At 40.7% G+C, this 27,566-nt stretch overlaps 1 protein-coding gene across 1 annotated transcript in view; it reads left to right on the forward strand.

The window, feature by feature from the left end:
* galnt18b (UDP-N-acetyl-alpha-D-galactosamine:polypeptide N-acetylgalactosaminyltransferase 18b) overlaps positions 1–27,566 on the forward strand; it is an 81,002-nt gene that overhangs the window by 40,583 nt on the left and 12,853 nt on the right. The window contains exons 4-7 of the mRNA XM_058630146.1: positions 7,657–7,840; positions 9,132–9,329; positions 10,206–10,320; positions 26,065–26,250. Coding sequence (XP_058486129.1) covers positions 7,657–7,840; positions 9,132–9,329; positions 10,206–10,320; positions 26,065–26,250 — 683 coding nt within the window. The remainder of the gene's footprint in view (positions 1–7,656; positions 7,841–9,131; positions 9,330–10,205; positions 10,321–26,064; positions 26,251–27,566) is intronic.

Genomic DNA, 27,566 nt, shown 5'->3' on the forward strand with positions numbered 1-27,566 from the left:
GAAAACCGCTGCCTGCTGATAAAATGTAAAATAAATGACTGCACTAAAAAAAACGAAATAATTAAATAAATAAAAATAATAATAATCTACGGTAGTTTAAAAAAGAGCTAAATTAGTTAATTTGTTGGACACAAATGTATAATTTGAAATAATATAGTGACGTTTGTTGAAGGCACAATATCAGCTGTTTTTTAATTATTGTAATAATGACATCATTCTTTTCTGGGAAAGAGAAAACAAGTTTCTGTTCTTGTGGAGTATGAGCTGGCTGCTCTTCTCTCACGCACAGGATTAGGATTAGGTTAGGATTGCACTCTGTTTTTCAGGTGTAATTAGCCGTACGTTTATTAAGTGGACAATAAGTCATTTATCGCTCCACAGAACATGAAACGCCGTATTTCAGCTGCTTTTCCGTGCAGAATGTATTTATTTAAACTATTATTTCTATTTCTATTTTAACTTTGAGTCTGATGTTATTTTCCAGCTTTATTGTTTTATTATGTAGTTATTTATAATTTGTCCTCCAATGAAAATCACCACATCTTGCAGAGTTTTAAATGTACTGTACCACCCTCTATTATTCTTGATTTTACTGGTTCAACGTACAAAAACTGTACATGACTAATAAGGAACAATTAATGAATTATTCAAAACAACACTGAAAGACATGTTTCAAAGGAGAGTCAGGGAGAAAGTGCCTCCTCTGACTCGGGGGGTGTTTAAATTCCAATTTCCGACTTTAACTCGACGCACCCGATATATAAAAATCATGAAGTCTCCAGGTTTGAAAAGTGAAGCTTAGGAAGTCAGAAAGTTGCCGTTAACCTCCGGGGGCCGACTCTGCTGATTGTAAGAAGAACTCAGTTTAATTAAAAGTCTTTGGGAAAATGAGCCTTCGTTTCACTTGAGTTGAGTTTTCCTGAGGAGTTAATGGTCTCATTCGCTCGTTACAGGTCGCCTTCGATGATGGGGATTTTGTGACTGACGTCCACGTTTAGAAGAAAATAGAAACTGGTGTTGTCAGTGTTGTAAAGTAACCAAGTACAAATACTTTGTTACTTTACTTAAGTAGAATGTTCACATATCTGTACTTTATTTATATTTCTGACAACTTTTACTTTTATCATGTTCGTTACTCGTTACTACAAAATTAAACTTGAGTTGGTGACGTAATGCCTGTTTGTTATCGCTAGTTGTTTTTAGCGACACCAGCTGTTAGCCGCAGATTTCGACTCCAAGTGGACTTAAAACACAGCAGCAGCTCGTTGTCTACAGTGTCCGACACTGAGGCTCTGGTCTCCTGTCTCCGGGTTTCTGTCGCACACCCCGGACACCGGGTTTCAGCTCTCAGCTGTCACCTGAGCGGCTAACCGGTGAGCTAGCGAGCCCACGCAGATAAACCGCAAATTTTGTCTCCAAGTTGAATTAAAACGCAGTGTGACGTCTAGAAGCTATGGAAGCCCAAAAAAAAGAGAGAGATAAATAATAAAAATATCCTCCAAGTAAGTCGAAATTATGAGATAAAAAGTCGAAATTATGAGATAAAAAGTCATAATTATGAGATAAAAGTCAAAATTATGAGATAAAAAGTCATAATTATGAGATAAAAGTCGAAATTATGAGATAAACAGTCAACATTATGATATAAAATGTCAACAAAATGTCATCATATAATTATGAGATAAAAAGTCATTAATATGAGATACAAAGTCATAGTTATGAGATAAAAAGTCACAATTATGAGATAAAAAGTCAAAAATTATGAGATAAAAAGTCATAATTATGAGATACAAAGTCAAAAATTATGAGATAAAAAGTCATAATTATGGGATACAAAGTCAAAATTATGAGATAAAAAGTCATAATTATGAGATAAAAAGTCATAATTATGAGATAAAAAGTCAAAATAATGAGATACAAAGTCAGAATTATGAGATAAAAAGTCAAAATTATGAGATAAAAAGTCAAAATTATGAGATACAAAGTCAGCAGTTGAATAGCAGCTCATGTGTGGTGTGGGGAGACTGACACAGACATGGATTGCGAGTATATTGAGGACTTTACAACAAATGAAATCCGTTGCGATTACGTCCGATCAAACTAAAGTCACCTGTTTACATCTGTGAGAAAGTAGAACCTATAAATTCAAACATTTACCAAGAATTGTAATGTTACACTGTCACCGCCACCATTTTAGATTTGAGCATCTTTGTGCTAATGGAGTGTGTGTACCGTGGCCTTGTTGTGCCACCTGTGTGGATAATTCTGTGATAGCTCCTGGTTGTCTCATCCCCTCTAGACTCCTGTAATGTTTTTAATTAGAGGCTGCGTTCACTGGATTTAACCGATAGATGAATAACATTAATTAGCTGCAAAGCCAGTGTATTTTCCCTGGGGCAGATAACAATCCGGTGAGGTGATGGTGTGTTTGCACATATCTTGTCTGCATTTACAAGCCTAATTCTTACATCTGCATGCACTGGGCGTCATGTAAACAGCGTCAGGATGGAATGATTCCCAGTGTGTGCACCTGCCGAGTCTCAGTGTGAGAGAATACGGACAAGGAAGAAAGTGGAGACGTGAAGTGGACAGTGTAGGACGTAAAAAAGGTAATGATACTGTGCCAAGGTCGTTATAGGGACTGCACTTTTTAATGAGCTGAAGAAGAAGAAGACATGAGTAAACACTGGGACAGGGAAGAATATGTTTACCAAAGTCAATAATGCAGAGCATATATTACTGCCTCTAGCTTTCTGTCTGGTTAACTCAATAATATTGGACGAGTTAATCAATGTCCGTCAGGCTAATTACTGACCAGGGATTTAAATGTATCCAGTTTTCAGTTTATTAAAAAAAAACTACCCAAACAAATGCTCTCGCTGCTCCCAGCACAGGATTATTATTATAATTATTATTTCTTAGCACATCGCGCCGCGTCTCGTAAACATTCATATTTCATCCTGTAATTAGGAGTCAGGAGCGCTTTCCTTCAAACATCCAAATCACGCCCTGGCATTTTGCTGATGGCATTTCAGCCGGTTTGTGCGAGCGCTCGGTCACACTGCGTCTGAAGGGTCTGACTGTGGAATTTTAGCTGTGCCACATGTCGTTACGCCGCTGGCCCGCGATTGTTGAAGGGAGTCGTCGTCCGCCACTGTCACGGCTCACCTCCGAGAAGCATCAGCATGCAGGAGAATGTATCGCCATCAAGGGAGAGAAGGGCAAATTGACCTCGCTGATTCCACCTTAATTGGATAATGTCCACGAGCTGTGGCTGCAGGAAGGCATGACCGTGTAAGAGCAGCGTTCTGAGGAGGCCTCATTTATCAGAGCCGCCGTCACAAGACGGATCATTCTATATGTTAAATGAAACATGAATCATTCAAGATTCAATTTAATTATGACACTGTGCAGCGGAAGATTCTACAACTTAAATCGCAGAGGGCAAAGTTGATCTCCCCGTGCCCCAAGTGGATTTCTGTACTTGTTCCATCCGCGTATGATGGAAGTAATGTGTGTTTCGGGAATAAAGACGAGATGCTGCATCTGCATGTGCTGTGTCGCCATGGAAACAAAGGATAACTTGAGAAGTTTTGCTGTATGTGGAGTTATCTGAAGATCTTAAGATAAATGTGCTTTGTTAAGAAAATATCAGAATTGGCAACAATGGCCTTCTTTGTCCATTTGTCTTTTTCTACAAATGTTTTTTTCTTCAGCACTGTATAAGTATATATACACATATATATATATATATATATGTGTATATATATATATATACACATATATATATATATATATATATATACACATATATATGTGTATATATATATATACACACATATATATATATATATATGTGTGTATATATATATATATATATACACATAAAAAGTTAGTTTAAAAAAGAAAGACAGAAGCTGAAACCTGTTGACTTCTTTTTGCTGCTCGTTGCTGGTCAGATCTTATGGCTCAATTTGATGGAGATGGATGTGCAGTACAGTACAGTACAGTACAGTCCAGTCCATAAGCCAGTGAAAGCTGAAGGTCACACACAAACTTGAGCGCCGTGTGCAGATGAAGCAGCTCAACTGTCAAATACAAAGTCTCTGCTGGATCGTCAGCTGCCTGCATTGGGCCCAGGATGCAGCGCGAGGCCGTCGTGAATGTGTAGGAAGAGCGAGAAACGGCGTCGTCATTTTCACCGTCGCAGAGTTGTGTAGTGAAAGGCTGTCGAGTTGTGTAACACAGACCACACAGCCACTGCGAGGCCCGCATCCGCGCCGATTCACCATCTGCCGCGCGAACAACAACAACGCCTACGTGGCGATCAAGTGTGTTTAGTTTGGACTCGCATGAGGAACCGAGCCGAGTAATCAGGGCTTAAGTAAACGGTGTCGCTGCTGCATTCAACAGTGACACTGTAACAAGTGAGAAATCAAAGGACAGCCCATAATATCATAATTATCCTCTTCATCAATGTTAGTTTGTTCCTCTTCCAAACCCTTTTCCGTGATTTCCAGCTGAGCTCCAGCAGGAAGTCAGTCCCCGAGGAATAATAAGCTTCTTTTTTTTTTAACGAGCCACGCCTGGTTTGGGGTTTGTCGTGAGCTGCAGCGCTTTATATTCCTCATTTTTAATTAAGTAACACATCAGATTATTCAAATGAGTACTGGATGAATAATTAATGCAGATAATCAGGTGTAACATCATTAGCAGCTGTTGACGCGTTCACGACAAAAGCTTTTCCTGTAACAGAGGAAGAGTCGAAAATGAACTCTCTTTGTTTGTATGAGTGCAAGTTAGCGTTCATCAGCGCTCATTTTCATTCTCTTCCTGTGAAACTGCCGGAAATTGTTCATCTCCACGAGGGATTTTAGCACAAAGGACAGAAAACCAGTCACTGCTGAGCTACGATCACACTGAAGACTCGGTGCACATTATATTGTAAATGCATGTTTATTATGTAATGTTATGTATGTGTGTTGCACAAAATGACTAAATACAGTCTGATTTAGTGCGTAAATGAGAGACTCAGGAGTCCCGTGTTCATAATAACAACCTGTAACCTGTAATGCACAAAGAAGAACACACACACACACACATTGATTGACCAACACTGTATTTTCCCATATTCCTGACACACACACACACACACACTTACAAAGTTGAGACTTACTCTCATAAACCCTATTTCCATAAGGGTTGCGGACACATTCTAAAAATGCAATAAAACAAAAATCTTACATTTTTTATAATTATTTGAACCTTTATACAAAGATGGACAGAGATGAGCATATTCGAGGGCCAGCTTAGGTTGAATGGTCTCGAGATAAAGTAAGAGAGACAAGCTTGAGAGGGTTTGGTCACATGCAGAGGAGGGATATTGATTATATTGGACGGAGGATGTTAAAGACAGGAGGACAGTTGGTGCAACAGAGGACGCAGATGATCAGACGATACAGGAAAATGTGCTTAATTTTGTTTTTTAAACATTAACATCGAGAAAAAGTCGGGAAAAGCTGTTCCAGTGTCAGCCTCTGCATCAGTGGACCTTCACCTATATTGAGATGAAGCGTGCCGCGGGTACTGATGCTCCCCCCCGACCATCACACACGCTGGTTTCTGCACCTCATTGTTAACATTCTGGACAGTCTTCATGTCAGTTTTTCCCCCAAAAAACAAGCAGGAAAAACCTGCACTCGTCTGACATCAGAACCACTCTCCACCGTCTCTCAGTCCATCTCACATGAGCTTCCTCCCAGAGAATTCAGCAACGCTGCGGCACTAAATTGATATATGGCTTCCTGTTTGAGTAATATAGTTTCAGGTTACATTTTCCTGATGCAGTGGCACCGAGATTTCCCCCGACTGCTTTTCATCATATTAGAAACTGTAGACGGTGAAGGACCAGACTTCTTTGACCGTCAGTTCCCTCGTGAGGTTCACCACAAATAATCCTGTCATGATAACGTCACCGGTCAACTCCATATTTGCTCCATATTGTAAGTAAATCATATCAAATAAGACTGAATAAAAGTCTTCTTTTATTGTTTATCTTTGTGGATAAATTTAATTTTGAGGTTTTTCATTTCATTTTTCAACATTTTCAGACATTTATGGACCAAACAACTCTCTCTTATTGAGAAATAATCATTAGTTGCAGCCGCAGAGTAATGAAACAGTGTGTGTCTAAAGTCTCCTGGAAATGAAGTTTATAAAATAACGATTGATTGATGACAAAACTGATTAAAACTTCCTTAAACAGCCATAAATGACACATATGGATGAACCTAATTCGTACTTTCCCAACTTCTAAAAGTGATCGCTGATAAAAAAAAAAAGGATATGTTAAAATCATTTAAATAGTTATTGTAACACCTGCAACAACATTAAATGTGTTTTTGCACTTTTCATTAATATTTGTAAGACAAACCAGACAGTAAGGCTGCTCACAACATTATGAACAACATCAAATCTAATCCATATTAAGGTTAATCTGAAGAGATGGAGGGTTTAGTCTCACAGTGTTCATGGTTTTTGAAAACGTAGATCGTTCTGTGATCAGATCTCCAACAAAACACCATAATATTCCAGTGTTGTTGGATCGGACCAACGCATCATTCCTCAACTTCATAACATTCCTGACACGGTCTCCAAGATGTCAGGAGCGGCAGAGCAGCTGCTTCCTGTCTGCCCGCAGCTGCTTCCTGTTTCTGTTTGAACTCAGAACACGTTCCAGAGGTCAAAGGTGAAGTTGTTGTGTGACAGTCGTGTCTCTGTTTAAATTCTTGGTCTTTCTGTTTGCACGCACGTGGCCTCAGTTCAGAATCACTCACTGACTGGAAGGTGTTGGAAATACATCCACTTAACATTTGCACACACACCGTCACAGATGGGGGGGGGAGGGGTGACATTTATGTAATGCAAACCAGTGCAAACTCACTTAATGCACAGCAGATATTTACTGTATTTTTAAAAATGTCACCAGAAAATGTGTCTTTGACGGTGGTTTTGTGTTGTAGTTTTTCTGTAGTTTCTGTAGTTGTACTTTCTCCTTCTCCTACAACTCTCTCTATACAAAGAAAACTATATATTATTAATGCATTTCACATTTTCACTTTTTAGTATGCAAGTTTTCCTTAAAATAGATGTTTTTTTTAACAATATATTGCTTTGTATAATCTGTAGTTCCCCAAAATCTTGCAGTCTGTTGTATCATCATCCCTGTATCGCCTGATACGAGCCAGTATACGGCCACAGTGACTGTGTTATCCTGCAGGGTATGTCCTCATGCAGCATATAGCTCAGGTAATAAACTGTGCAGCCAACAATAAACTGCACACACTTCCTCCATCTCCCCCCCCCCCCCCCTGTTTTGAAAAGCATCGCCGGCTGAATCCTCAATATTGCAATATCCAGTTATGAGTGGAGAGCCCCGTGGTGGTCTGCTCTGCTGGCTGCAGCCGCTGCCTCTTTGGTCCGGTGTTCAAAGCAATCAAGCATGAACACTTTTGACCCAATAATAAAAAAAAAAAAAAAAAAAAGGGAGGACACAACAAAGTCTCGTGGGTGGAAGTGTTTTCACAGCCAAACCTCAAACAGCATCTTCGTGTAACATGTTGCATGTGTGTGTGTGTGTGTGTGTGTGTTCTGTAGGTGACTTAAAGGAGAAACTGCAGGATTTTGTCTCTGAAACCAACAGCCAGCATCCAGGTTTTATTAAGTTGGTGCGACATTCCAAGCAGGAGGGTCTGATCCGGTCCAGAGTGAGCGGGTGGAGGGCCGCCACCGCCCCGGTCGTTGCCCTGTTTGATGCCCACGTGGAATTCAACATCGGCTGGTGAGTCACTCACGATGTGAGCAGCGTGACGCGAGTGTGGCTCAATATAAGTGCTCTGGTTGTTGAGTCATGGCACTGTGTGGGTTTGTGAGAAGCAGAAACTCTAAGTATTTTCCATGAAAAACATCATTACTATCATGGTTTGGAGACTTTATTTATTTAATGAGTACCAGAGCAGCAAAGACATTTATTTATTTTTCTGTGGATTCACACATGTCACTGTAAACATTCACTCCGTTACAAATACTTGAGTAACTTTTTGGATAAATTGTAATTTTAGGGGTAGTTTTATTGCAACATACTTCATTTATTTATATATTTTTTTTAGTACATGTGCAATCTATTTCTCTCCCTGACAGCCGTCTTCAGCCAACATTTCTATAAATGTTCTATTTGAACCAATAAAAGTCGATGTATCCGAATTGGATAATCCTAATTTATTTATTGTATATTATGTCGCGTCTATTTTGCTACCATTTGTGTTGCTCTGAATATTTCAAAAATAAATCTGGAGAAACGCAGTACTTGTACTCTTGAGTACTTAAGTAGTGTTTTCACTGCATACTTTTTTAGTCTTACTCAAGTAATTATTTTCACGAGTACTTTTACTTCTACTTCCAATCCAATCCAACTTTATTTGTTAAGCACTTTAAACAAACCACAGTGGACCAAAGTGCTGTACAGAGTAAACAAAAGACATAATAAGTGAAAGGTTTAAAAATTAGATAAAACAGCTTCAAATAAATTAAAAATCATAAAAAAAGAAGAAAAAAAGCCATTACTTGAGTAAGTAACAGTACTTTTACTTGAGTAAATCTTGTGGCTGCTCTCTCCTCCTCTGACTGTAAGACTTGACGGCGGTTGTGCGACTGGAGGTTTAGAGTCAGCGTCTGTCGAGTATGAGTTGCCGATGTTGTTAAAGCTCCATTTGAGCTAAACACATAAACAGGAATTGATTGGCTAGTGCCCGTATTGGAATATTTGCATAATTTATAACGTGATTAAAGCAAAGCAATTGACCTGCAGTGCAGTTGGGCAGTGCTTGACTCTGCTCCAAAAGTGAAGCATGAGCTTTTACTCCTTTCCAAACACTGACTGTTTGCAAATTGATATCAGGTTAATCAGTTTCCTTCATCTTCAGATATTATGATTATAAAAAAATCAACTCGTCAGATGGGAAATAACGTTCTGACAGACGGATGAAATTGTTTTTGTAAAAAAAGGCTGCCCTGACACGACAGCCTGTCAAAACAAATACTCCCAGTAAAAATGAATCTCTGTGTGTTTGAAGGGCCGAGCCCATTCTTCAGAGGATTAAAGAGGACAGAACCCGCATTATCTCGCCGTCGTTCGACAACATCAAGTACGACACGTTTGAGATTGAAGAGTATCCGCTGTCTGCCCAGGGCTTCGACTGGGAGCTGTGGTGTCGCTACCTCAACCCGCCCAAGTCCTGGTGGCACAAGGGCAACAAGAGTGCACCGATCCAGTAAGTCGTCAGAGCCTGACAGACGTGGCGTGTTTTTATTTTACAGGGAGCGTTATTGTGCAAAACTTAGTTAGCAAAGTTTCAGAAACACAGCAGGAACTGCACTTACACCAGGTTTTACACTGTGCTCATGCAAGTCAACATAGTTATTGGACCTATTTGGTAAAAGAAGACCACAATAAAAAAGCAACTCTACTGGCAACCTGCAATGGTTGCCGCTCCATTGTTATTCGTGAAGCCAGTCTTTTAATTTAACACGTTTCCTGAATCTCTGACGGTTATTTAATGACTTTATGTAAAAGCAATGAGACAAATATCATCTCTGCTACAAGAGCAGCTTATGTTGTGAAATCTATCCGTCACTATAGCAACGGTGCCAAGCTAACATCACACATGTGTACATGAGTAGACAAAATGAACTCGTCTACTGTTATAACAGTTGTTTTATAATTGCAAACACAAGCCAGGAGTCAAAAACAGGTTCACAGCAATTTATTTTAAGAGATTTGCAGATGGCTTCAGTGGCTTAACTGCCAAGTTCTCAGAGACCAATTTGGCTAAGGGACTGGAACAGCGAGGAAGAGCGGCGCAGTGGTTCAAAGCAATTGGCTGGCCTGCAGACGGGGAGACCAAGATCCAGAAAGAGTGTTTGCAGATGATGATATGGGGCTTGTGGATCTTGCAGGTATGGAGGCAGTCACAGTGATCCTGAGGCCCAAGAGGATTAGCGAAGAACTGATTAACACCAAACAAAGAGAGTGGAATGTAGACAGACGGGGTCCAGACACAAAACAGTAGCAAACACAAAGACAACACAGGAAATAAGAGAAGGAAAAAGCCAATACCCTGACATATACATCACCTCTAATCCCCCAGGAGCCCGGCCCTGATTGGCTGCTTCGTGGTAGATCGGCTGTACTTTGAGGAGATTGGGCTGCTGGATGAAGGGATGGAGGTGTACGGAGGAGAGAATGTGGAGCTGGGCATCAGGGTGAGTCATGCTGGCTTCACTGCAATCACTGGCTATGGCCAAGGGACGCTGTTCATCCAGGTGATGTAATGTGTGGATAATTAACTTTGATTATGACGCCAAATGGTTGTGTACGGAGTGCGTGTGATTGAAAGTGGAGTAAATGTGGACACATTTGGTGCATTTAACTGAAGATGTGTAGTATGACTAGTGCAGTACCATTTAAACAACATTTATATTATTTATATTACCATTTCAAATGTCTAAAAACCATTACAAAGCATGTGTTTTATGGTCCTGTGTCATGGGCTGGTCGCTGGTTTTAAGGCGAACCACTGTATTAAAAATTCAAGGTGTCAAAGCTAGCGATAGGTCGTGTGCGACGTTTGAATAACACGACGCCTCCTTTTCCAAGGCCCCTGAAAGTTTTGGGAAATCTCCCTAAATAGAAGTGGGTCATTGAAAGTGCTTTAATTCTGTGCAAGAAAGAAGTTGAATTGATATTTAAGTTGTTTCTCCTTGGCAGAGAAGTGTTTATTTTGTTCACCTTCACACTTGTGTTTGACTTGAGGAAAACAAAATGGCTGCTGCTGCTACGCTAACTGCCAAGCTAGGATAACCACCATAAGACAGTGAGTTAGCAAATGTGTTGCTAACAGATGGTGAGAGCTCCAGTAAAACACCTGTTGTTTCACCACCAGTTTAGTTTGTCTTATTCCTGTAACTTCTAGACTGTTTGTGATATCTAGAAAATTCATTGTCTGGTAGAACCTCAGGACTTCCACGGAACGCCCGTCCAAACACAGACAATTCATAAACGGTTGAATAACTCGCCAGATAACGAAAGTGAAAGTTATCTTGGAAAACGGAGCAGAAAGCGGCAGAAGCGCTCAGTCACTGAACATTTTTTGACAATTCTAGAGCCATAAAATCAGCATAAATCCAGGCAGCCTTATTATCTTGATGGTCATAAGAGTGTTACTCACCAGAGCAGTTACCATTCTGCCTGTTACAGTCAAACTCTCATACCTTCTCAATCTTTAAACGGTAAAACTGCTGTAAACGTCAGTATCTGACGGTGAGCTGCTCTTTCTGGTTTAGTTTTAGCCAGAGTAAATGATCACAACTCATTCATTCTGAAGTCTGAACACTAACCTTCTTCCCCAGTCGTCATTATTGTCTGCAGTGATGCGTGAAGACGACGCAGACATAGTTCAGATCCAATCGATGCAATCGTCTGTCGTTGTGTTGCAATCTTCCCATTGTGCGACGTGTCATTTGTGAATCGTTGTCGGCGCCGTCGACTCGGAGCAGGAATTCGCTTACTGTGCAGATGGGCCAGAGGAAGAGCCGTCCTCCCTCGGGGAGAGCAAACGATGTCTCACATCTACTGTACAAAGATCATTAATGCAGCGATCAGCCTGTTCAACACAAGCGAGACACACTCGCACTGTGAGAAGGAAATGGAGACAAGCTTGTGTGGAAATATCAATTCTTGCTAATGACACGGATGCAATCATCAGAAGAAGAAAAAAAGATTAAAAAGTGGGGGAAGATTAGTCCCTGAAGTCGTTTCCCTACAGAATTACGTGGCTTTTTAAATTCCTAGGCCCAGTAAAAGCCTCACTGACTGTTTTATAGTAGACACATTCATTATAGTTTGACACCACTTTCCCATTCAAGTAAATGGGACCATAGACCATAGTCTGACTATAGCCCTATTTGGACGGGATTAGTTTAATATGAGGAGGTGGAGTAATGTCATTTCACCACAGGACATCTGTCATTTTAATGTCCAATTCACACACGATAAGAAATCTCAGTAAAACTACCGTCTGTCCCAGGCGCCCTTTACTGGTCACCCTTTTCATTCCCATTCATCCCATTTCAAACATAGCGCTTCGATCCATGCTTAAAAATCCGCGGAAAACTGCTTAAACAACAGGAGATGATGGAATATTTACACACATATTAGTATCACCTGTGGCCAGGTAAAAGTCGCAGTCAACTTTCCTGACATGGAAACATTCGTACAGTACTAAAATCACTGAGAAGTTCTGGTAATAATTAATCCCGCCCAAATCCCGATACATCACATACAGCTTGATTTATTGTTTGGTTCATTGCTCCGTTAGTCAGATTTCAGTTGGCCTCCATCTTGTCACACTGAAGGATTCTGCCCTTGCCCAGAGGTTCATGTGGTTTAGAGTTCAGTGATTCTTCTAACACAGAGGGTGACGCAGTCAGCTGGAAGCTACGAGACAGGGGAACCCTGGACTGAACCTTGATTTTTTTCAGTGCCTCGCAGCCCGTGGAAGGTTGTTGAGTGGATAAGTCCTTCTGTCCGTCTGTCCGTCCGTCCATCTGTCCGTCATGCCTCCACACCACCTGCCAGCTCACAGACTGGCTGCTGAAGGATCCTCAGAGATGCTCAAACTAGGCCAATAGCTTGAGGCTTTGGCTGAGGCTTGAAAGGTCTGTCCTTGGGAGTGTGAGGGCGAAATGAAGCGCCGCTCTCCGCTCACATGTGGTCACAAAAGTGCAAGAGTTTTTCAACAGGAATTAGCATTCACAGTGGGCTCAGCGACACAAAGATCTTCAAATCCAGTCGTATGAAGCGTTCGTCTCTACAGATAGTAGTAAGAGTGTGTGTGTGTTCACTTTTCTTGTACTTTCTCTGGTATAAACACTGACCTTCTCAGGACCAGTAGTCCTCATGGAGACCAAAACCTGGTCCTAGAACCTCATTTCTGAGAAACTGGTTAAGCTTAAGACTAAGGTTTGAATTGTGGTTGGGTTAAGGTTAAGGTTAGGCATGGACTGGTTAGGTTAAGGTTAAGGTTAGGCTGTCTAAATGAATCCAAGTCAATGCAGTGTCCTAACAAGGCTAGTTGTACAAGCCTGTGTGTGTTTTCAACTCCTCCAGCAGACCAGTGAACAGTGAATGTTGCTGAATTTTACATCATTTTTAAACTCTTTTGGCCCTTTTCCACTATGGTCCCGGCACGACATGGCACGGCGCGGCACGGCACGACTAAGGTTGCATCTTACGTGAAACTGCGGTGACTTCTTTTACATGCGACAAACAAACTTGTAAAGCAGTTGTTTGTCAGTGTAACTGAATCATTAGAATCTGTTCATTGAAAATATTTAATATTGAGATTTTAGACATTTCCCTGGTAATTGTTGGAGACGAACGCACGTTTTTAGGATTGTTGAAGTCTTTTTAACTGATCTACAGTTCGGCGTTGTTCAGCTTTGATTCTTGTCGAGGCGAGCCGGTGGAAACACGCCATAAGTTAAAGTTATTTTTTTGATAATTCAAATTTGGCGAGGTGATTAGTATTGTGTTTTCCTGTAAGTTGTCAAAGTCAGAGTTGTTGTTTTTTTACAGTGTAACATGCACTTTAAATCACCTGTGAATGATGCTAATGTGGAATTTGAGGCCCTTCTCGTCAGTGCACCACTGAAAGACCAAAGCACACATCATCACTCCCTCGCCAGAAAGGTCACGTTGAGCGATGAGCATCAGTGAGGCATGTGAGTGCAATTATGATGCAGACTTTGCTCTGGAGTATTTCTGAGAGCTTCACTGAAACAACACGGCCCAAAATAATCAGTTTACACATTAGAGTTAGCAAAGGATTTAGCGGGCAGGTTTTTTTTGCTTGTCATAAACAATATGTCATCATTTGTACATTTGAAAATTGCTTTGTGGAACAAGATGAAAGACTTTCCTGCAAAATATATGGATTCAGCTCCGAGTTACTGACTGTTCTCACTGTGCTGCCGAAAATCTGTTGAATCCCACAGTGATTTCGAGGACAGTCAATGACATCACCTTCTGTCTGATGCAATTTATATGAAAGGTAATAAAAAAGGTAGCCCTCTTATATAAAGAAATTTAAGATTTAACATAGTCAAGACGTTATAACTCAGAATCAGAGACCGTTTTATTGCCAAGTAACTTTGGTGCATGAGACAACACAATAAAATGTGGACTTAAATATTTGGATAAAGATCAAATCCAAGCCTTACTGTGGTGAAAGTAATCTTAACTACCCTTTACTTTGTGTAAAGTGTGTTCTTCACTCTTTCTTTTGTATTTTAAGTTATTTTTAAATTTAAATTATAAATTCAGATAATATAAAGATACTCTGAACTCGCTTTGCTTTATGAAAAGATGGAGAAGATGGGCGCTCGTTTGTTTTTAACTGCAGTGATGAAAATAAATCTTAGGTTTTGAGGACATAGCTTTAGCTTCAATAGCTCATAGATCGTAGTGGAAGCTGTTTTTTTTTTTTAGCACCAGGTTTGGTTGGAATGTGGACAAACACACGTATTTCTAAACTCATTTAATTCTCAAGTCATCTCCCTCCGGTGACTTATTATTCATGATTTAATTTTGTTCAAAGCTCAAACACTCAGACACTGAGTGATTTAATCCTTCCTCCTGGACTGGATTCAGGCCGCTCTATCAGAAACTGATAGAAAATATAGTAAAGTAGTAATGTTTTTCTTTAAAACTCTTATTAGGTTGAGCATGTAGAAATAAAGTCAAAGAAAAAGCCTCAAGGCCCTCGTTTTTAAACTATTATATGGTGATTATATACCAATAAAGGCTTGAGGCGTTGGTGTATGTGCATTTCAAAGGGTTGAACATGACCATGCCGTTACATTAAAGGCATTATAATCGTCTTTGACAATATTAAGGATGGTTTCCCATCGTTATCATGTAAAGGACAAGGTTTGAGACACAAACTTCAACAAATTAACATCAGTCACATGACTTTATTTTAATGAAGATGTCCTTAAACCTAGAAGTGTCGTCATAATGACGTACGTCGACACTGGCTGCTTCCACTGCTATTAAAAATAAATGAAAACAAATGTAAAATAATGCATTTTTTCTTTATTTGTTTGCGACTCTAACCCCAAAACTAAGCAACTTATGTAAAATGTCCTCATAAATACTCTCATGTACGTGGAGACCTCGCTTGAATATTGTGTGGAAGGTGTTATTCCAGACTGAATTGAGAGTTTCATGTGCCAGCGTGACTAAATGCTAATCTTGTCACAGACTCACACATTTTTGTGCTGATACCAACTCGGAGGTGGAAGGGAAAATAAGTCGCGTCCCTCATTACGCACATTTCCGTTCTCACTGGGTCCAATTTCGCAGCCGCACTGCAAAAGTGTGCATGATGGTGTTCAGACTGCAGGCCTTTATTTGTTAATAAGCACCTCTCAGGTGGCAGGAGCTGCTGGGATTTCCCCGGCACAGACGAGCCAAACGACACTTGCCATCAACTACTGAGTTAAATTCTTTATAGTGTCGCTTCTGGAGGTGGAGTCAGCCGAAAGCGGCACAGCAATCACGGCGGCTTGTTAGCAGAGAACACTGAAACTCAACGAGAAGCTGCTGCTGCTGCTGCTGCTGCTCCGTTCGCTCATTAGGTATTTATTTAAATTCTGCACATTTCAATAATTGACTCACCAGTGAAGAGGTTTGTAAGGCAGTGATTGCGAGGATGAGATTCCTCAGAACATGTTGTGAAAAGCAGGCTGGTATTAGCGTTCCCTGGATCATTAGATAACACAAATACCCAGTGAAGAAACTCATCACCATCTCTAACCTCCCTAGAAAACTCCATTTGACATTAGAAGGAATGTGATAGTAAGTGGTGCATTAATAATTTAAGGCGGAGAATCTTCCCTCCTGTCGTCTACATGCAGCCCTGCTTCCTACAAATTACATTCGTTTGCATTTACTCTTCATTAGCAATTTATATGGAGCCAAGTGAGGGTCTGGTAAATCAGCAGGAGGAGGTAGGATGAGCATGTAAAGCACTGACCTTTAGCACAGCCTGTTTGCATTTGTCTCTTCCCTTTACTCATATGTGCTTTATATTATTACATAACTGTGCAAATAGGTTTGGCTTAAAGTGTTAAACTGCAGTCTGACATTTGAGAACATCATCACGTCCAGGTTTGACAAACACTGAACATTTTCTGACATTTTATGGACCAAACGATTACTCGGTTAATCGTGAAAATAATCCACAGATTAATCGATTACGAAAATAATCCACAGTTGCAGCTCTAGTAAAGCGATGCTGGAGACAACATTGAAAAGTATGATTGAAAACACAAATGAAACGTTTCTGGATTATACAGCATAAAAAAAAGACGTCGCACTCATGAATCTTCCGGTGACGTCGGCCTGAATCAGCTCGGTTTGGACATTCGTCTTTAATCCAAACTCCTGACTTTGAGTTGTTTTTATTTAACTGTGAGCCGTGCCCGGCGTCAGTGATGTGAATCCGCCCGCGCGCTTTAAAACCTAAATTATATATCGATCTGGATCCGTATGAGACTTCATCTGTTCAGTGAGTGTGTGGCATTTAGTGAGACCAATGATTGTTGGGCTTTTTTTGTTGTTTGCCCTTCATACTGTCGTGACCTTTAATCAAACATTTGACATTTTCATTTGCCAGCACCCATATGAAAAGAAAGTAATGTGACCAGGGTTTACAACTAGAGCACCAAACATAGTGATATACAACGGCCGAGTGGTAGTTTGATCAATATTTGATCTAAAGAATCTGCATGTAAATGAAAAGAAATGCAACCAAATGTATAAAACGAGACTTAGAAAAGTATTTTTTCACACTTTGACCTTTTAGTTCTCCGTCACAAACGTTACGTAAAGTTTCAGAGACAAATACTGATGCAGTGAAGGACACACGGATGTACTCTCCTTCACTTTCAGCACAAGTTGACGCACAAATGTCTGTAAACGGTTCCATTTTCTGACGAGTCGATGGAAGATTTGCTCTCCACACAGTAAACAGACGGAGCAAACTGTGCCGACTGTGTGCACAGCTTCACCTCCGTGCTCTGGGCAGCGCGGAGCGCAGACAGCTTCACCTTTAAAGCAAGTCTGTGCTTTCATGTGGAAGGTTTTTGTGATCGCGGCAGAAATGTGAGATGAATCGGGAAATTCTTCACTTACAATAAAAAGTATAACATGAAAACAGAAAATTCCTGAAGGGGAATTAAAAATCAGAGAAATATGGAGGTTGTTTTCTTTGCTGTTGCATTTCTTTTCGAGTTTGACAGCGCTCATCGACAAGGTGTCGCCACGCTTGTAACATCACAGCGACACGTATCGCATACAAAATGAAGGACGTTCATTTTGTGACGTTCAAGATCCCACTTCCTGTAGCTGTTGTTGCACTAATGAGCACAACAAACATAATCTCTGTTCAGATGTTAAATCTCCTGCTCATCATATCCTGCGTCTGGTGGCGTTTAGAGCAGGAGAAAACGTAGCGTAGCCCTTTAAATCTCCACCTCCGGCGAGCGGGGATGACTCATGGCGTGAGCGATGCATGAACCCACAGTTCTTCAGATCTCTGTCCGTCCAGTTTAAATCCTCTGGTGTCTCAGTGTTCATGCTGAGAGATGAGTTAACGCTTCCCTCAGTGCTCTTATCGCTGACGGACTGAATGTACTGTAGTCCTCTGTAACAGTACTAACTATAGACGGGGAGTGGAGAATTCTCCTCGGTCATGCATTACAGTCCAGAGAAGCACAAATTCATACGTTTTCAATCATCAGGTAATATACAGTGTAGATGAAGAGCAGCACCACGTAGCTTTGTTTTCTAATGCTCCACATTTCCCAATAGAAACTCAATGTGGACATTAGAATATATCACAATTTAGGAAATATTCAGTGTTTTTTGCACTTTTTTCTCTATTAAAATGAATTGAAACACAAATTCAGTCCATTCAGGATTTTCGAATATTAAAGTATAATGGAATTTTTTGGTCTATTTCACAATTTTACATCCATGCTTGTCGTGTAGAAGGTTCAGAGCTAGAGTGGAGTGAAGATTCTCTTCAACTCGCTCTCCACTCCACTTCACTTCAGGTCCTTGGCCTGGGTGAACCCGACCCATTTAGTTTTTTGGCCAACTTCAGAATCTCCAACAAAAGAGAACCAATCACGGACCCCAGGTGAGATCGAGCCCGGCTTCACACAATGACGAGAGCTTTTATACGTCCAACATTGTGACCACCGAAGAGCAGCGGTCTTTGGATTCAGCTGCTGCAAACGTTCTAAAAAGAAAACTACAAGCACATTTGTTGACATGTTTTTCGTGGCTTTGCATACGTTATCTGGAGGCATTTTGATCTACAGCACGTCTGTTCTTGAGCGTTTGCAGTCTGCCGATACATACAATGCAAGTGCCAAAGCACGGTGACTTACAGAACTTGAACCGTGACTCTCTGAGTGAGAGGAGAACAGATGTCAGTATAAAGTGACCTACTCTTGGGCAAAAACACAAAAGTCTGCAAAAAAACCTGCAATTTCTGAGCCATTTTTCACTCGATCTTCTCAAAAACCTGTAGCAGGGTCGTGAGGTCAAGCCTTGCAACACTTTGAGCGATACAAACCACTGCCTTTGCTTTACAATGAGTAGTTTGGAAGGTGCGTCATTGTAGCTCTTTGTGCCATCGCTATGGCAACCACTAACTGCAAACTGCCAGTTCAGATGAGCAGATGAGACTGCACAGGAAAACACACACAATAGACCTGCAGCTAACGATTAAATGTGTTTTCTCGACTAATCGAGTAATCGTTCGGTCCAGAAACGTCAGAAAAATATTGATCAGTGTTTGTCAAACCTGGAAATGTCTTGTTTTTGTCCACAAACGAAAATGATTCAGTTTCAATGATTTCAGCAAATATTCCCATTTAAGAAGCTAAAATCATCAGAAATCTTGTTTTAATAATGAAAAAAAGCCTCAAACCGATGAATCGATTAACACACAAACAACTTTAACTTATTTTCAACTACTTCCTAAACTTTCATACAATCAACTTCTTCATACAAATTCAGTGCAGCAGTCCCACGTCTCTGTTTATGTTTAGCATATAAACCAGTGGCAGGTGAAATGTTTTATAGTGCAAGTGAGACATTTTATGCCCTTTTTTTTTTGCCTCTGAAATCCTAGGAGTCTGTTGTTGCTAACGCGGCTTCAAGCTGCTGTTAATCTTCGTGAAGAAGAGAAACAAGAAAACGTGTTACAGCGGTCGATGCTGTAAAGATAGATTTCAGGTTGTGTACATTCTGGCTGTGAACCAAACACAAACCAGAGGTTGCCAGAAGTTCAGTTTAGAAAAGTATTAAGTAGACCAACATAAAAACACCTTAAATCCAAGTCTGAGTTTCCGGTAATTTGATTGAACATATTGCGGCGGCGTAAAAACAGCCCCATTATTGTGCCTTATATTTGCGCGGAGTTTTGAAATGACCTTGTGAGTGCTCCCATCAAATTCCACTTTAATTCAAGAGATCCTCAGCTTAGAACTGGCATCACTGTGGACAGGGAAATGAATAAAGCACTTCCACTCACATTACATTTACATTAAAGCTATTTAGCGCTTGCTCTTATCCCAAGCAAATTATTATGAGGGCAGCAGTAATTTTAGCCTACACTCAGGCTGATGGTGCCTTGATAATAGCTTGAGGGGAAAAAAACACTGCTCTAATGTAAGACTGCGTCTCTGCCAGACAAGTTTTACAAAAAGAAATTGGAGCGAAGAACAGCCAGAGTGTGAGGAGGATTGGATTTAGTCAGGAGCATACAGTATTTGTGGGAGGGTGCAGGGCAGGAGGGGTGAGCTGGCGACGTGAGTTATTTCTTGAGGAGATGAGTTTCAAGTTTACAAGGGAAAGGAGCGGCTGTGCTGCCGTGACTGAGATTTCTCCGTTGCTGTGAGGTTAGGACCAGAATTTTAAGAACACAATAGACTCCGACGCGGAGCGGTGACTCGTTTGAAAACGCCTTTTTAAACGACATCGAGCGAGTGTCAGAAGTTTGGTGAAGTGATTTTTCTGTTTTTACAACTTTGAGCTGCACGGTCGCGGAGTGCAGTCACTGATCCAAGAACTAAACGCTGTTTACCAGCCACTTTATATCTGATTAAAATCTGAATAAATTCAATACAGATCAGATCAGAGAAGTGACTTCCATCACAATACCTTTTTGCATGTGTAATGAACGACAACAGAAAATGTCACGTGTTAGAAAGATAAGATAAGATGTAGCTTTACTGGTTTAGAAGTTGAAGTGTTCAACGTTTTTTGTACTTAAGTATTGCAAGTAGTTTATTTTAAAATGTACTACTCAAGTACTGAATTTAAAAAAGTAGAAGTATTGTGTTGTGTAGTGTAGTTATTAAAGACAGCAGTTAAAGGTTTGAAAATCATATTGTTTACATGATAGCTTAAAGCACGTGTGTCAAACTGGTGGCCCGGGGGCCACATGTGGCCCTCCAATTGATTACATGCGGCCCGCCCACCACTGTGCAAGGTGATGGAATAGAGACAATATATAAGACTTAATGTATTTGCTGGCAATATTTTTATAATAGTAATAAGACATTGGGTTGTAATCATTGCTTTATTAAATGTATTACACTCAACATGAAATGACATATATTTAAGCTTCTTTAATCACAATTATCCTCGTCATTATTTGATAAATTTTCTATTTAATTCTCCGTTTTTGTGCATCATAAATATGTTTTTATTGTTAATCATTTTATATCAAAACAAGCACTTTTACTTTGTAATTCTGTCTAATATCATAATGAATATCTTATATTGCCCGTCGGCTACTAAATAGTTTTTTTTTTCCACTTTTTTTCCTCTATGTCGGCCCCGCTTGACCAGACTAGATGCTCATTGGCCCCCAGGTCATTTAGTTTGACACCCCTGTCTACAGCTTTGTCCTCCACATGAGGGCGCTGTGCCAACTCAGCTGACATGGGACATAGTCTCCAACTTGGCTAATCCCAAAATCTGCACGTCTTTGGACTGAGGAAATCGGATAACCTGGAGAACCTGGAGAACACCCACGCACACACAAGGAGAACATGCAAGTCCTTGTTCCGGCCGGGTTACGAACCCAGGTCTTCTTGCTGTAAAGGGAAAAGTGCTAATCGCTGCCCCCAATGTGGGTTTGGAATGATTCAAACTCATTTGAAAATATGTAGTAAAGTACCAAAATACTCCAGTAAAGTATAGCTACAGCCTTTTAGTACTTAAGTACGGTAGTGAAGTAGTTCTACTTCATTACTATACTATACTATCTCTGCTCATGTCTCATGGTAACATAGACCACGTAATAAAAGTGGCACAAATCTGATTTGAAATTCAGAATTAATGATTGAATTTCTGCCCTGAATCGTATCTTATTCTTCAGATATGAGTCACTTGAGCCTGGGAATCTCCACAGTTGGAGTAAAGCGTGTAAAAAGTTTGCCGCAGTGCTGATGAGCCACGCGTTCTGCTTCAGCAGCATATGGGTGAAGCAGATTGTGTGAGTCACCGTCCACATTAGATGGTGGGTTTGATCAGTCACGGCGAGGAATAACCAATTGTATTATATGTCTGTGTCTTGAATGGAGTAACAACAGTGGCCTACATGTAGAAGAACGGTTCTGTCTTGACATTAATGACCCATTTCATGTAATTAATTTGAAAACGGCAGCAGATAATTAATGGTGAACTGCAGGGGAGGCGCGCGGGCGAAAGCTCCGAGGCATCGCTTTCCTTGTCAGAGGGGAAAGACGACACTGAAAAATGGCAGAAGGATTATTTTAAGGCTGAGACTGACTGTGCTTTAGAAAGTGCTTCCACTTCTGCTTCAATCTTTCGCTGTGTGGCCTTTTCAGCTCAAAGTATTATTGTGTGTTCCTGCAACGGATTTTTGATTTTCATCCAAACTAATGTCAGTGTTTCAGGAATGTTTTATTTTCAAGGTTGGAAAAGAACCTGAACATGATTTCTTTCAAACAAATAGTATCTGTTATCTGACTGACTAGTTGGCGTATTGGACGGAGAAATGAAAATAAGTTTTAAAATAATAACTGCTGACAGACTAAATGTGACTCCCCTGATTTACCACTCAAAATCACTTGAATTTGCCCTTAGAAGACATGAATAATACGTGGAAATATGTCAGTAACCCGTGTGGTTGACATTTCTGGATATTTTTGGATAAATCCAATTTGGTTCAGAGTGTTTGCAGTAAAAGTGCAGCTCAGGCAGCGTTTCCCTGTCCAAGAGAATACTAACAAACAGCCGCTCTTTTGTTTACGCGAGCCTAACTTGAGCCTGATGCATTTCATGCTCCACTGAGTTTGTTACCGCGTCCCTGTCACACCATTGCTACCACGATTATCGCTTGTTTTCCCTGATAACAGCTGCTTGTTTCATGTCCTGCATCCTGACCAAGGCTAACATTAGCTGATTGTGAAGTGTTGCATTCAGGTGTGTCATGTAAATAACATAATCCAGAATCCAGGCAGAAAGACAATATTTCTTTTTCTTTTTTTACTAAATCAACATGAAAGCATGATGTCATTAGAAACTCTGCAGTCTGTTGATTTGTCAACACAGAACAATCGCTTACGTGCGTCAGTGGTGTTTTTTCTGTGCAGCCGTCCCTCAAACAAAGCTCGTCTTCTCGTGATAAACAGCCACATGCCAAGAAGAAACAACATGGGATGCTGCTGCGTGCAGTGAGGCTGCTGCTCTTTGAAACAGGAGCAGGTTAATTTCAGGTCTCATGGAACTGCAACACGGAAACTTTGTAATTGTGTAAAAGAGAAAAAAAGGAATTGCTATTTTTACAAACGGAAAGTTCTAAACCCGCCTTCAGGACAGTTTCTCCAATCATCAGGCATCTGCACGGCGTCCACTGACTCCCAGAGACACTCAGCTTCCATGGAAGTGACTATTTTGCCGCAGTTATTCAGTCACCGTCTCGCACGCCGCAGTCAAGTCAAGTCGAACTTTGCGTTCGACTTTTTTCCTGCCATCTATTTTTGTGATGAACGTGGACGTGTTTCTAGTGGGTTGAGCTAATCCAAAATAGTGAAAACTCTGAATTAGCCATTAGTACTTGGTACTTTCCTCCTGATGAAATTAACACAGCAAATAATCGACCAATCTGAATTTTGGTCGAGCCAGAACTCTAGGTTTCCACATTCTTATTAACATCTGGATAAATTCAACTACAAATAGTGATTGCTTTCATTTTAATGCAGCAGTATAATAAGGTCTAGATTTCTTTTGTCACTTATAAACCTTTATCTTCAAAAATGAACAACATTGGGTTTAAAAGTTGTTGTTTTTTAAACTGGTGTTCTCTCCCAGGTCACTCTCAGGTTTTTATCGGCTTTGGCTCAAAGCTTTGGAGTTGTTGTTTTCTTCTTTGTCTGATTTTTGCAATACATACTCCTGGAGGATCCAGGGACAGGAGGGGAGGAGTCAGGGTGTCCAACCCAGAAAGTGGGAGGATAAATTATTGATTCATTAATTCATTTATTTGTCTGTTACTATCCATTTAAGGGTCAGTGGAGCCAGTCCCAGCTGACGTAGGGCAAAAAGCAGTGTAAACCCGGGACAGAAGGCCAGTTCAGCAGAGAGATAAAGAGAGATTTATGTGCCTCAGCACAGTCAGACAGTCATGGAGCGATGACAGGACAAAGACCCTGCAGCCTATGGACTTAGATTTGATATTGTGGACATACAGAAGCCCTGCATTGTGAGAGAGCAGCTCAAAGGTATAAGGGATAATAAGAGATCAGACGGGTACGATGGGTTTGGTCAATTTACGGTGTCTTCAAACGTCATTTCAATTCTCCCCTCGCGTGGATAGGAAGCCAAAGCTGAATTGGTGCAACGTGGTCAGAGTTTATGGATTTAAATTTAAAATTCCTGCCGCGTTCTGAACATTTTGAAGACTGGAGATGTCTTTAATTGGCCGATCCGGGGAGCGGCTACGAGATGATGCGTTATATAAAACAAGAAGGTTTTAAGGGGATTTTATTGGGTGGTTTTTGAGATTTGAGTCACGTATTTTTCACCGGAGACAAACGGAGCAGGCAGAGGGAGACGGTGTCAGTGAGCCGTCGCTCTGATCGTACGAAAGGCGGCGGACTCCAGAGCCGCACTCCGTCTCTCTTTATCACCACAAACCCGTCTAGTCTCTCGTGTCAGAACCTCACTTAAAGCCTCGCCTGCGCTCCGAGATAAAACACTGAAGGCGCACTCCGTCAAAGCAAAGCCATTTGCTCTCAGCGGGTCTGTGGTGACCCTGCTCAGTTCAGCTGTTTATTAAACAGGAACAGCAGCTGTCTCCACCTCTCACTTCATACTCTGGTCAAATGCTAATCGGGACACGTTGAAGGGTTTTCGGCGATAGTGACATTTCCTTTGATAAGCTCATACAAGTATGCGCCTGTAAATGGACGTGTACCTCTTTATTCCGTCTGCAAAGGGTTTGAATTGCTTTGAGATTCCATTTAAAGTCTTCAGATACCGATCGGCTGCTCCTAGTTCAGTCCCTGAACAGTCAGCGCTGTGTTCCTTTCATAGAATTAGAACTCTGAAATCCATCTCCATATGTATATTTTGATGGTTGATAACTAACTGACAGGAAAGGAAACGAGAAACGAATTATAACCCATGTCATAATCATTTAAATCAACTGGGTTTAAATAACCAATCAAAACTTCCTTACAATGATGCTGCAAACAAAAGTATTTTGCATGTAAACAGAATATTTTTTCCACCACAAACGTTTGCTGTATGAAGTTTGAAGGGAGAGTTGTTCTGGGCTCGTTCACAATGTGAGAAGTTGAATCCTCTATCTCTTAGTTATCGAGGACTGGAGACGTCTCGCTCCCTCGTTCTCGCTCTCTCTTTGGATGCCGGGTTGTTATCGTTTTTCACCGCAGGGACTCGTGCGTCGTCACAGTCAGGAACACGTTACGCTGCACAGATAATGAACGACCTCTGCTTATCGGCCACTACGGTAAAAAAAAAACAAAAGAAAACTTTGCATATCCTACAAGTGATGCAATCATGGACCTGTGCACCTGTGGATGTGCTGGGTGAAGATTCCTCTTCAGTTCCCAGGGTGCAAAAATGAAGTGTATGGGCTCTGTCATGTCATGTTGCACCATAGTCTGCAGAGTTCAGTGTCTCATTCACTAGTTTCAGGTCTTCTTCAGTAGAACATAAGGCCAATTTTATAAATGATGTTCCAATTTAGAGGGAAAATAGATGATCTGTGAACATCCGGTGACAAGTTCCGATTCTTCTGGTTGATGTTACATCCTTTTGCCACTTGGTCACCACGTCCTCACACAGCAGGGAGGACAAATAGAGTTTGTTTGGACAGACCGTGAATTAAGCTGTAACTCGGCATTACACAGCTCGCCTCATCTGAACTAATGTGATGATGAGCAGAGGAGACACTGGAGCAAACCCAACATTCTCTTTTCCTCGTTTTTATCTTCACTTCACAGTTAATAATACTCACAAAATACTCACAGACCACCTGTGGACTGGACCTCAGTCTCAGCCTTCAGTCTGGTTCCAGCCCTTTTTTATAGCGTCTAATAAAAGGACAGGAAAACCAACATGTGAGCAAACACTAGTGTAATAACAACTATTAACATGATAGAAAACTGTATTATAGAATTTTAATTTTGCAATATTATGGATATACCATCAGATTTAATTTTATTTTAATTTTAAGATTTCATTTAATGCAAAAAAAAGGGGACAGTGTTAAATCCAGTAATATCACCAGTGATATCATTTATAAAAACACAGAGAATGAGGTGTTTCAGGTGTTTAATTGATTCATTTAATTGCTTTTACTTGCTTAGGTGTGGCAGTGTGGCGGCAGCGTGGAGGTCCTGCCGTGCGCTCGCATCGCGCACATCGAGCGCGCGCACAAACCCTACACCGAGGACCTGACGTCTCACGTGCGGAGGAACGCCCTCAGAGTCGCCGAGGTTTGGATGGACGAGTTTAAAAGTCACGTCTACATGGCCTGGAATATTCCCCAGGAGGTGAGTCCCAATAATCCAACACAGGAAGGGATTATCATGTCTAAAATCACAATTCCTGCCTGTTTTAGATTTTAACCAAAAAATAAAAGAGTATCAACAAAGACATCAGGCTTTCAAAGTTTAAAGGAGCAATTAAAGAAACTAAGTGGAAGTCTTAGAGACCTTGTGCAGGGACGTAATCAGTTTGTTAATCAGTCAACGTTAATATAAAATGTCAATTAGTTTCAAGGTTAACAGAAGATTGCGATTGCCCTTGAACTGGAGTGATTTAATGAAAATAAACACTTGTAAGGACGTTGCCTTGTGTTCAAACGTGGTTTCCCTCAAAGGAAAAGTGAAATGTTTATTTGCTCTTATTTTTCCGTCCGCTGCATAATCTGTTAGATTATGTAAATCCACGTCATGAATAGATGAACATCTGCAGGCAATTCATTCCCCCTATAATGAGGCGTTTAAAAGACTCTGTTACTCAAGAAGCATGAAATTTAGCCCCGGCGTTAGCCCCGTGAATTAAGTGTCTGTGTTGATTTACCTCTGAGAGTGGCCGCGCCCGCTTCACCGTCACGTGGTTCCTGAAGACAGCAGCAAACACCAGCTCCCACTTCAGCCTCTCACTGAGGAAACCGAGCGCAATCAGTCACATTACATGCAATACAATGACAACATGGAGGCATAACTCCTATCATTACAGCTGCTTCATGAAAGCGTCAAGTACGGCATTCGACGTCCTCCTCAGGCGGAAGCGCAGAATTATTAGCAGCCAATTGTTCTGTGTGTGTTTAAAAAAAGAAAGTATAATCCAGTCTGCACAAACTGGTTCAGTATTGTTCCATGAACGTCTTTCACTCATGCATGAAGTAGCGTTTCTGTTTCCGGTTTGATGGAGCTCATTCATGTACACTTTAGTGATAATTGGGCTTTTTAGTGACGCACTTTCTAACCTGCACTTCCGGCCACTTCAAATACAGAAATACACGTCTGTCACACTTGAAACATGTAATAATGAATAAAAATAATAATAAAAATAAACAGCATTTACTATGTTGGAGCCACTGGTTTAACCCTGACAATGAGTCATATTTTAAAAGTGTATTAACCCTTTAACACCTGAGCCTCGAAATGTCCCTTTTACTTATTTTAACCAGAAAAGTTAAACCAGAAAATTTCCAATTTTTTTGCCAATTTTTCCAGAATAACTAAGTTTTATTTAAAAAAAACACCGTAGTTGTACACGAACACCAGATTGTGCGCGTTAAATTTGAAATTTAAACAGTGTAAAACACATTTAAAGTAATATTTGTTTGAGTTTTTGTCTC

The sequence above is a fragment of the Solea solea genome, chromosome 5 (genome assembly GCF_958295425.1).
Source record: "Solea solea chromosome 5, fSolSol10.1, whole genome shotgun sequence".
NCBI lineage: Eukaryota > Metazoa > Chordata > Actinopteri > Pleuronectiformes > Soleidae > Solea > Solea solea.